The sequence below is a fragment of the Prosopis cineraria genome, unplaced genomic scaffold (genome assembly GCF_029017545.1).
Source record: "Prosopis cineraria cultivar Desert tree isolate PC_DT_omini unplaced genomic scaffold, ASM2901754v1 PC11, whole genome shotgun sequence".
NCBI classification, from domain to species: Eukaryota; Viridiplantae; Streptophyta; class Magnoliopsida; order Fabales; family Fabaceae; genus Prosopis; species Prosopis cineraria.
Genome location: NW_026555342.1, coordinates 11,647,909 through 11,660,173, shown reverse-complemented (window position 1 = coordinate 11,660,173; position 12,265 = coordinate 11,647,909). Strand labels below are relative to the sequence as shown.

Here is a 12,265-nt window from a genome sequence, read left to right as displayed (position 1 = left end):
GCTATTCATAGGTTCAACAATATAAATGAAAATGAGGAGACAATAGAGGGCGTTTTGTTAAGTGCAGGATCATGTATGCCAGCATCCACTCCTTCAAAAATTAAATTAAACAGACGAAGCAGAGTATAGGTGATTCCTGAATTCAGTACTCCTTTTCGACTTTAAATGTGAGAGTTAGGTAACTAATTTATATAAATTAACAAAGTTAAGTTAGATAGTATTGAAAAAATGTGTGTTGGTTTCCTTAAAATACTCCTCTTTTTTATCATTTATATTAATGTGCGCAATTAATAAGATAATTTGGAGAAAAATGATAAATGTGGGAGACAAAAGAGATTGAGATCTTACATTTAGGATCAAATCAAACTTCTCAACTAGATCATACATTTAGAATAAGATGGTGTACTAGCATATGAAGAGAAAATGAAGTTCATATATTCTGCCTAGAGAAAAGTCACAAATTATTGAAGTGAAGCTGATTAGGCTCCGGTAGAAATGATTTGAGCTTGGTTTTTGCCTCAAATTGTTTGTGTTGATTTTCTTGTTCCCTGTCATGTGCCGGCCAAAAACCCTTAGTTGTGTGCTTTGTAATGAATTGCTTATACCAACGTGCTGATAATTTTTTAGTTCTCCTCAGAGTAGAAAAATCAACATGGTATAGCCCATATCTTCTTGTATAGCCACGTGTCCATGAAAAGTTGTCAAGTAAAGACCAGACAAAATATCCCCTCACATCTGCTCCCTTCCTGGTCACATGGTAAGAGAGAACGAAAGAACAGAAAGCAAGGTCAAAAGCTGCCATAATTTATTTGTTTATTCGCCGGTGTTTCATTAGTCTCGATGTAAATATCAGCATTTCGTTACTCAAATTTATAGTAAATGTAATGGCAAAATATGATGAACAAGAAAAGTGTATCCCAATGATCTGCTTGACATTTGTGCTGCCGTCTTTGTTTATTTAATATTCTTACCTTGTTGCTGTTAGCAGGGCATCCAAGTGATCTTCCATGAACTTCATTCTCTTAACGTCATTAACATGTTCTTCCAAGGTGGAATTTTGATTATCCTTTTCACCATATCCTAAAAAAATGGTTTAGATTGTAGATAAATGCACAGAGTCTGGATGAAACTAAACAGCTATTCATTTTTTCCTCACCATTTTCTGTGATGAACATTGGAATGTTGTTGTATCTGTCTTTCACGTATGTGATAACTTTTTCCATGCCTGGCGGGTAACTACAACCAACTGAGGTCTGCATGATTGTAAATTCTTCAGAATTGGCCAGGTAATGCAAAAGGAAGAAATCAAATGATCATAAATAGACATGTTCAACGGAATGGTCATCATAGAGTTGAGGCTACTTACCATTTCTCCAAGAGGCACGCCGTTTTTCTCTGTACTTCTTTGGTACAGACCCTCTGTTCTAGTGACTCCTGTTCCAGGTTCACATGTTGAGGAAATGCAATCTTCGACATAGTAACTGGTATAGTAATTCATGCCTATGAAATCCAATCCTTTATTGAGTTTTATCATTTCAGTGTTGGAAAGTTTGGGCAATATAGTCCCCAGAATCTTTTCCATCTCAAAAGGGTACTTTCCAAAGATGATTGGGTCCAAGAACCTGCATCATGATGAAGTATTTGTGGATGGGACAACTCATGTGGCTGCTTCGTGATGGGGCTGAATGAAGTGAACAAAATTGAAAGAGGGTACATGAACATACCAATTAAAAGTAAATGATTGTGCTCTTTCACAGGCCATTTTGTCGGCTGTAGAATTGCTGATTGGTTCATACCACTCAGCTTGTAAGACTATGCCAATTGTCCCCTTTTGTTCCCTCTTGATATTTCATCCACAACACAGTTATTGCACAATCATCTAGTTGTAAGGACTTAGTGAGATGACTTGAGAGTCACTATTACCTGGTACTTGGATCTATAGACATCAACAGCAGAAGCATGGGAGAGGATAATGTTATGGGCTGCTATGAAGGGCTCAGATTCAGAGTCTCCTTCAATGCAATCTCCAAATGGCTTAGAGCATCTACCTGGTGGAAATTTTCCTGTACGGTAACCGAATGAAACTTGCAGATGTGGCTCATTGAAGGTAGTCCAGTACTTTACTCTGTCTCCGAACCATTTGAAACAAACTTCTGCGTAAAATGCAAATTCTTCCCTGCACATCCATGCGAGTAAAGTTTGGTTCTGGATCAATATACTGTTACTGCATATGAAACTTGCACTTGTCCTCAGAAAAATCACACTACATGTTTCACTGAGATTACATATATAAAACTTACACGCATTAAGTTCCTTTAATAATCAATGAAGAGGAGAAAATAATAATTGCTTACTGGGATTGGGGACTAAGCCAACCTCCATACTTATCCTGGAGCTCTTGAGGCATGTCAAGGTGAGTCAGAGTCACAAAGGGTTGGATCCCTGTAAGTTTCCCAGTCAAGGAAATGGACTCATTTGCTTTCTTTATTCTTTATTAGATTCTGCTCTTTTAAAGGAAAATTGAAGGTTTTTAACGTTCCAAAAGAAAAAGAGAAAAAAAATTGAAGATTGAAACAAAACCTTTGAGCAGAAGAGCATCTATTAATCTGTTATAGAAGTGGATGCCACCCATGTTGACTGCTCCAAATCTTCCTCCTGTTCCAAATAATATTATTTAATTAGAATATAAACTTACATTTACTAAAGTTTGATTTTAAAAATTTCAAATACTTGAGATTACATTCAAAATTGAAATGAAATTGGAAAAATAAATATAAATATATACTCTCTCCATTAAAAAATATAAGATATTTTTAGTCTTTCGAGATGTAATTATTGCCTTTTTTTAAAAGTGCTTCTATTGATGAATGACTTTATATTTATTGTAGGATGCTTAATAGGAATAAATATGAAAAAATGGTATTAGTTTAAAAGTAGGTAATTACTTTATTAGTGAATGAAATTCGATTAAAAATACTTTATACTTTTAAATGGAGAGAGAGTATATATATATATATATATATTGATTGAACTGAAATGACAGAGAAGTATATATACTTGGTAAAATTCTTGCCCAAGAGAGGGAAAACCGATAGCTGTTGACTTTGAGTGCGTCCATCAGCTCAATATCCTCCTGTAATTTTATTCATAAATAAATTTTGGATCACATGTCACGCGTGATTAATAAATTAAATCCAATCGCAGCAGTGGTTCCATCTGTGTTAGGAAAGCGAATCCTCTTGCTTTTGATAAATAATTGGAAATGCTGTTAAAAGAAAATAATTGGATATATAATAATATGTAAATTATATATCTTTGAACATAAAAGAAATTAAAGATAACTCGTGAGTCTCGCCATATGCAGGGAATGAAGAATACCAGGTAGCGATGATAATGGTCAACGGCAATGTCCCCATTACTGGCATCAATTATTTTACCTGCAATAATTGATAATGAAATGAAATAATACAGTAATAGACACATGGTAGCTACAGATCGATAAAGGGAAATTAAAAGTTGAGGTCTTTGAACGAAACCATTAATGAGAAGAGGACATGGTTTAATTTGTTGCAGTGAAACTCATACACATGGAAGCATGAAGTTGCAATTGTATATACTCAGTACAGTCCAAAATACAAGCTTCTCTTAATTTGTAGAGTTGAAAAAAAATAGGTAAATGAGTTGTAGAGGCAGTACTGATACAAAGGTTTCTAAGTTGCAATAGTACTATGTAATGTTGTGTTTTGTAATTTGAATATGTTGCATGATGTGTAAAGCTGAGAATACCTGGAATGTGAGAGAAAACATCCCAGTTGCTAAGCCCTTTGCCATCACTCAAGTATGCTCCCTCGTACTGTTAAAGAAGAAGATGATTTGAGGATTAGTATTTGAGAACATCAATTCTTGAGAATGACTTAAGCATATATGATTAGATGAGAGAAAGAAAGGAGAAGGAAGAACCTGGTAAGAAGAGGAAGCAGTGCCAAAGAGAAAGTGGGTGGGGAAATTACTGTGAGAAGAATGATGAAAGCAAAGAACTGAGATTGCTTTATGATCATTTGAAGAGAGCAGAGGAAGCAACAGCATGTGCACTAGCACTGCTCTTTTCACCAATTCCCACACCAACCCCATTAGCATGCCTCCTCCTCCTCCTCCGTCAACAATGGCTGCTTTGTTAGCGCCAGCGCGTGTTTTTTGTTGGGGGGGGGGGGGCGTGGGGGCGTGGGGAAGAGTATAAAGGCCGCCTCGTGGTCGCCTGCAAGTGATCTTAAATTATTGTTTTGTTTATTTCTTCCCCAGCAGCATATTGGTAAACGGCTCAGGTTTAGGGATGTTCACATGTTCGATAAACCGAACAATACATTGAAATTTGTCCCGCAAATAACAAATATTATCCATCAAAATAAATAAATGACAAATAAGTATCATGAAATGCAGTTATTACTTTAAAGTTTTTAAGAATTTATTTGACATAATTTTTGTGAAATTACATTTCTTACTTTAAGCATAGTTATTAGTAATGTAGTAACAAGGCCGTTTTCAATATTAACAACTCCAGCTTATTTAACTTCAATTTAAATATTAACAACACAGTTAGTTATAACTTTAATTTAATCTTGTAATAGTAATTATACTTCTTATATTAATAACTTTAAATTTGTTATTGACAAGTTTAGTTTATATTTTAATAACTACGCGTTTGATTATTCTGTAAGGAGTTAGAAACGTAATTTTGCAAAAAGAAAAAAATTATGAAAAATAAATCTTTAAAAAAAATTAGAGTAATTTTTTCATTTTATGATACTATTTTGCTTTTTACCTATTTTAAGGAGATTTATTTATCATTTTTGCTTATTATATAATGTATTTAAAAAAAAAAACAATCGGGATTACATGCTAGCTGGATACTTTAATTTGGACAGCAGGGTGCGAGAGAAATTTTATTTCATAAGTTTAAATTTCATATAATTTAAATTCTAAACTATTCATTTTCTCAAGAACAACTGGAAATTTTGGATAATTGTAACAGAAAGAAATACAGATGTTTCACCAAGTTACTCGTCAAAGCTTTGCTTCTAGGGCTCTGGCTCTAGTTTTCTGATTATGCTGTTTTCCTTCAACTGTTTGCTGCACTCTCTCTTTTCCCTCTTATATTTCTGGACAATGCCATAAACTTTATGCTTTGAAATGAATTGCTTGTACCAACTCGCTAATAGTTTTGGAGTTCTCTTCAATGTCGCAAAATCAACAGGGTACAGTCCAAATTTTACTCTGAATCCATATAACCACTCAAAGTTGTCCAGCAAGGACCATGCAAAGTAACCCCTCACATCTGCTCCTTTCCTGATAAATTATATTATTTTGTGTCAGTAGTGCCTATGCTTGAGTGGTCTAGACATTCATTTTGATTTTAGGTGTTCTTACCTTATTGCTACCAAAACGTTGTTCAAGTGACCCTCCATGTATTTAATTCTTGCAACGTCGTTGAGATATTCTTCCTGGGCTTTACTTGGATCTTTAGGTTCTCCATACCCTATACAGAACGTTTGGATGGTCAAAAAATGCAGAGAAAGTCGATAGAAGAACTTGCTGATAGGTTTCTTCTTAATTACCATTTTCTGTTATGATGATTGGAGTGTTGTTATATCTGTCTTTGAAATAGGTAATCATTTTCTCCATGCCTTGTGGATAAACATTTAGCCATTCAAATGGTGTCTGTATTATGATAGTAGAACCTTCAGAAATGGATTGGTCATTGAAAGGAAAAAGGGGGGAAAATAATTTTTAGATTAAAACAATAAATTTTTCTGAGGAGAATTTGAGTACTCACAAGTTCTCCCATAGGGACACCATTTTTTTGTGCAGTTCGTGAATATGAACCTTCTGATCTTGAGCCTCCATCCCTAGGTTCACAGAGTGAAGAGATGCAGTCACGGGCATAGTAGCTTGCATAGTGATTGATGCCAATGAAATCTAATCCATTCTTCAGTTTTTCTGTGTCTTTCCAGGAAAATTTGGGCAATGCGGTTCCGAGTTCCTTCTTCATTTCTTCTGGGTATTTTCCAATAAGAATGGGGTCCAAGAACCTGCATGCAGTGAAGGATTTACACATGTAAGAGTATCAAAATATTGGGTCTTTTTTGTGTTCTACAGATAAACCAAAAAAAAAAAAAAAGAAATCAATTGTGGGGAGCTTTACCATTTTATGGTGAATGATAGAGCTCTTTCAGCAACCAATTTGTCTACTGTAGAATTGCTGAATGGTTCAAACCAATCGCAGTATAACACAAAGCCTATTTGCCCTCCTTGCTCCTTCTGGATATGCCATCAATAATACAGTCATTCATACTCTGATTTGAGATCTGTGTTTTTCATGTGTAAACCTCAAAATATTGAAGATCAAACTATTCAAAGCACTTACTCAAAAGTAAGTGATCAAAACTATTATTACACTATAATTAGACCGGTTATGAACAAAATATTTTATTGAATTGGTTAGGGCAAGGTTCAACTGGTCAAGTTCACCTAGTATTTAATGATATGATAAACCTAGAATCTTGATCTGTATGGATGCGTTTAGTTTCACTTATTGTTCATATTAGAAGACATCAAAATCACACTTTTAGGCAGTTTCCAATGTTGAAACTAAACATGCACTGTATCTATCTATTCAGGCTCAGATAATGCATTCAAGACGTTAGATCAATTTGTGTTTCAGTGTCAACCTCGTAATTGGTACCTGGTATTTGGTTCTATAAATATGTACAGCAGCAGCATGAGATAGGATGATATTATGGGCAGTAACAAAGGGCTCCTTCTCTGAATCTCCTTCACTGCAATTCCCAAAAGGGACAGAGCAACGATTTGGTGGGTACTTCCCCTTACGATAACTAAATGGGACCCAAAGATTTGGCTCATTGAAGGTCACCCAATACTTCACTCTGTCCCCAAATGATCTAAAACACACTTCTGCAAAGTACTAAAAATCTTCCCTGTATTAATAGAGTGACCTAAATGAGCTTCTTCTACAAGAGACACACAGAGAGAGACTACAATACAATTCGCATATTATGGCTGACTTACTGGGACTGGGGACTAAGCCAACCTCCATATCTGTCTTCAAATTCTTGAGGGTAGTCTAAGTGTGACACTGTTACAAATGGTCGGATCCCTGTGATTATTTAGGAAAGTTTGAAGAATAATAAAACGAGGTCGTGTCGGAGAAATGGACTGAATATGGTCTTATAATTAAAGGAATTGAGAAGAAAATAAAACCTTTGAGAAGTAGGGCATTAATGAGATCGTTGTAGTAGTTGATGCTTGCCAAGTTCACTTCACCAAATCTTCCTTCTGTTCTCAATCATACATAAAATCTGCTCATTAGTTGATTATACTTCTTCTTTAGCCAGTTTGGATTCAATGAGTAATCTTAGTCCTCTCATTCAATGAATGTCTCAGTTATAGTTATTAATTTCATCCCTACTTAAAAATTATCAAGATACATTTTCTTTTAAAAATTCAAAACAATACTCACAATCAAAACACTTCTCACATATGTTGTCCCCTCAAAAAATTTAAGATTTAATACTTCTTAAGTTTTATATACATAACAAAATCTCTTATTAACGTTCAATTACAATTATTATTATAACACGCGACATATGTCTTTAGTAAGTGGGCTTAGGCCACTCACAAAAATCAAATCCATATATAGCCATATCAATTAGGTGGGAATAACTTTTGGTATAGTTTGTTAGAGTAGAGAAACATACTTGGTAATATTCTCGCCCATGAAATTGAAAACTTGTAGCTGTTGATTTTGATATCTTCCATCAAATCTACATCCTCCTGTTTTTATGCTCAGAAAAGAAAGGGATCAACATCAATTACATAATTTTTAATACAACAAATTATTATTGAGGAAGAAACCTAAATAATATAATTTACATAATAATTATCAAATATGAGGATTGAATAAGTTCCCTTAGATATGAATTACTCCTTCCAATCCCATATATAAGTTACATTTTAAAATGTTTATTTGATTCCTTTTATAAGTCTTAGTACTGCTTTTTAAGTAATATTTAAAAGGTATTTTTAAAATAATCCTTCATAAAAGAAAAAAGTTACATAACATAATTTTTTGAATTTGTTATATAAGAACATATTTAAAATTTTACACACTTCTTCTTTTATGTTGGCATTGATGAGGTTAGTAAAAATAATTTATAAAAAAAGTTGGAGGAATATAATTGTCAATGATGTAATAATTCATTCGCGTTTTAAGGTTTGTATACCATGCCATCCATCCTTTGTCAAAAAATATATATATATACATTATTTTAATAATTTTATTTTTGACAAGATCAATTTATATTTATAATTACCTGATATAGTTATTAGACGGAGCATGATTAATATATGAAGCAACCCACTCTATGTAATAATTTTTATGGGGTGTAATCAATGACGAGTATGACCAAAGCTGAAATAGATACATCTATGTGTATTTAGTATTTACACATGTCTATATACCTACCAGATAGAGATGGTATTGGTCAACAGTCACGTTAGCAGTGGTTCCATCAGTTATCTTTCCTGCAGGCGATGAGGGGGAAAGGTCAACAGAGAAATATACATATGTATATATATATATATATTACATGAAAAAAAATGGCCTAAAACTATAAACTTTTTTTTTACTATTTTTAGTATTTTTTAAAAGTATTGTTTAATTTTTTTTTCTCTGAATCCAAATTAAGGGCAAATCAAAATCAAAGTACCTTAGACCGACAATCTTAATCTAAACTAAGTGGAACATAAAAAGCAAAAAAGGGATATAATTTCATTTTAATTGGTTACAGATGCAAGAGCAAAAACCAGAAGAAGAAGAAGAAGAAGAAGGATGGCTTGACCTGGGCGGTGAGAGAAGACATCCCAGTTGTTGAGTCCTTTGCCATCATCTAAGTACCCACCTTCATACTATATATATGCCACCATCGACCATTTTTATATGAATCAACAACATCAAATCACAGAACAAGAACAAAAGAAGGAGAAGAACCTGGTAAGCAAAAGAAGCAGTGCCGAAAAGGAAATCTGGGGGGAAAGTTGAACAATTCTGGGGAAGATGAAGCATCACCCACAGTACCTGCAATAATAGAGCTTTCTCAAACCTCCCACTCTCCATTTTGTCCTTTTTTTATGTTTCCCAGTCTATTCATGGCCTCTCTCTCTCTCTCTCACACACACACACACACACACACACACACACACACACACACACACCCATATACGCTCCACCGAGGCAATGACACAAAAATCTGTCAAAGGAATTAATGATTTTTTAATTTTATTTTGTTTATTTATTCTTAAAATATAATTTGTTGAGGTTATTAACTTAAGCAAAAAAAAAAGTAAAATTAGAAAGTCATGTAAGAGTATTTTTTTTAATAATTTTAAATATAGAGTAACTACTATTCATTGATAAATTTGAAATTAATTAACTTCGTCTTATATTATTCTTATATTATAGGTAAGATTTATATACTTAATATATTTATATTTAATTGAATTATAATAAGTGAATTTTAATATATTAATAAAATTAATAACAAAAATTTATTATAAAATAAATTATTTATGAAAGATTTATATATTTTAATTTAATTAAAAATAAACACATTAAATATATAAGGTTAAGTATTAATTTTTTCTCACTCCTCCCTCCAACAACCTCTCTTTTCATGTGTTTAGTTTCAAAGTTTCCTTGCACTTCATGAAATAAACACAAGTTGTCCTAATAGTCTTATACTTGTTGTATTGTCAAAAAAAGTTAGACGTATTTGATTCTTTCTTCTTCTTCTTCTTTTTGGCCAAAAAAAATAATTTTATTAATCACCAAAAAATAATTAGAAACACTAATACTAGCCGAAGCTAAAGAAAAACACTCAAAAAAACCTAAGCATATAAACTAACACACTAAAAAACTCACCAGAAAGACAAAAACTAAGCAAAGTAAACAAAACAAAACTACGGCAATTAACCTACACGATTCTTGATTAAACCTATAGAAACAAAATTAGAAACATCACTGCGCAACACAACAACTATAAAAGATAGACAAGCAGTAAGCCAAACTAACTCCATCATCCTTTTCACACCAACAACTACAAGCAAATCTACAACATCATTTCCTTGTCTAGCAACCAAGGAAAAAGAAACATCTCTCAGTGACTACTTTAAATCCAAAATCTCCTTCAGCAAATCCTTGCTTTGCCATTCACACCTATCAATAGATGCATTCTAAATCAACTTATATAATGTTTCACAATTAGTTTCATAGCAAACATGTTGGTGAGAAAAGGAGCCCCTCAAGCATAATACCTCTTTCAAAGCAATTAATTTAGCTATAAATGGAGTGTCTACCTTCATTGCTTTACCCATACAACCTACCAATTTACCTTCATAATTCCCACCAATCACCCTAACTCCATCACATTCTCTACCATACTTGAAAGAACCATCCATACTGAACTTAACAATATTAGCTTTAGGAGCCTTCCAAGCCACAACCCTCTAGCAGCAAAAAATCTGTGAAACTTTATACTTTGCTTCTACTTTCCAAAACTCATTGCTTTAAGCATGAACTATGTGAACTGCATATGGTCTTCCATATCCATTAACATATCATTACAAGCAAGGCCTTACCATATTCATCACGACCACTTTTACCATTCAGTAGATACTCCAATCACTTCTCTGCTATAATCACCCCCTCATTGTCAAATTGCCACCCAAGAGCACAACCAAACTAGCACTTGTTAGTTTATGGATATAAAAACAAGATGTGTTCAAAGTTTCATTAGCTTCACCATAAATTAGACAAAGAACATCCCTTGCATATTTCCTCTTAAATAGAGAACTTTTAATTGCCATAACACCCTTAAGCACATGCCATAAGAAATGCTGAACCTTAAGAGGAATAACCAACTTTTAAATAACCTTTTAAGTTGCCCTTAAAGTATTATAAGAGCTACCTAGATCCTTCTAAAATGCACCAAGAGCATACCTTCTTGCCACCTTATTACTCGACTTGAATGAATAGCAATTGTTCTTATTAGTAAGCCATAAACCAGAATCCTTGATAGCATGTAGAGGAATCTTAATCTTCATAATAGGCCTCCTTTTCATCTTGTGATAATCTATCTCCAATGCCCTTTAAATCCCATCTACGATTATGAATTAAACTTACTATTGTTAGCTTCTATTCATGTTCATTTCTTGCGCTAACAGTTACCTTATGACCCTCAATTTTAGGAATCCAACAGCAATCCCAAACCCTACCACCTTTTTTTGCTTGTAAAAAATCACTTTTAGGAAAATAAGTGAGTTTTGATATAAGTATCTAACTTTTGATCGAAAAATTATTTAGTTGTAAAATCAATTTTATTAACTATAATTAAGAGAAAGTTCTTTATAAACACTTAGATCACCTTAATTGGACATCAGACAGAGAAATGAAACCCGTCAAAAGTTCGCCTTAAGAGCTCTCATGTGATAGCTCTGATGCTGTCAAATATTGTGCAATGTGCCGCAACGCATGACGCCTGTATCACGGTGCACCTAAAGTAAGCCATGGCGCGTCACTAGTCTATTATGTTGAATTACTGTTTTTCACTCAAAATGCAAATGCGTAGTTATAAAAAGATATCTCATGCTTCCGTAATCATTTTATACTTTAATTTGTGAATGATAGAAGTATATTGGTGTGTTTTAAATTTTAAAAACTTAGAATCCTATTTTTGTAATTTTTATAAATTCAGTAATCATTTTAGGTTTTATCATGGATTTTAGAGATAATTATAGTTTAGTAAGGGTAACCTTATGTAAAATATCCCTTACTAATCTCCAATTAACTCTAATCAAAGGATTATCCCAGAAAGATTACTAAGTGTGTAACTTTTACAAAACAAGGATCCCAAGTTTTTAAAATTAAAACATTACTATATACTTCTATAATTCAAAATAATAGTAATTAGACATATGCAAAAGCATGGATCATTCACAATTTAAAACATTTGTATAATAAGTATAAATAACAAAATAGGATAAGGGAAACAGACGACAGGCCTTAGCCTATGGGATGTGCGTCGTGGCACACTTTCTTTGTGTCATGTGCTACGGTATGTTGCACATTTTGACAACATTGTTGCTGTCATAGGACAGCAACCATGGGTGAAATTCTAACACGCCTTATTTCTCC

The 12,265-nt window shown here is 33.3% G+C and overlaps 1 protein-coding gene and 1 pseudogene across 1 annotated transcript; both read right to left on the bottom strand.

The window, feature by feature from the left end:
- Positions 1-320: 320 nt before the first annotated feature.
- Positions 321-5,191, bottom strand: LOC129285005 (beta-glucosidase 46-like). The gene is made up of 13 exons (XM_054920541.1): positions 5,051-5,191; positions 3,961-4,255; positions 3,787-3,853; positions 3,379-3,437; positions 3,058-3,133; positions 2,581-2,655; positions 2,355-2,442; positions 1,924-2,176; positions 1,725-1,840; positions 1,367-1,622; positions 1,157-1,253; positions 972-1,080; positions 321-746 (listed from the first exon to the last, which is right to left on the bottom strand). Exons 2-13 carry the CDS (start codon positions 4,135-4,137, stop codon positions 455-457), a joined length of 1,665 nt encoding a protein of 554 aa, XP_054776516.1. The 5' UTR covers positions 4,138-4,255; positions 5,051-5,191; the 3' UTR covers positions 321-454.
- On the bottom strand, positions 4,928-9,225 carry LOC129285006 (beta-glucosidase 46-like; annotated as a pseudogene).
- Between the last annotated feature and the right edge of the window lie 3,040 nt (positions 9,226-12,265).

Coding starts and splice junctions, on each gene's coding strand:
- LOC129285005 (XM_054920541.1), bottom strand. CDS start 4,137: ATGCTAATGGGGTTGGTGTGGGAATTGGTGAAAAGAGCAGTGCTAGTG. Junction 1,254..1,366: donor GCGTGCCTCTTGGAGAAATG/GTAAGTAGCCTC, acceptor ACAATCATGCAG/ACCTCAGTTGGTTGTAGTTA. Junction 1,081..1,156: donor AATGTTCATCACAGAAAATG/GTGAGGAAAAAA, acceptor CCATTTTTTTAG/GATATGGTGAAAAGGATAAT.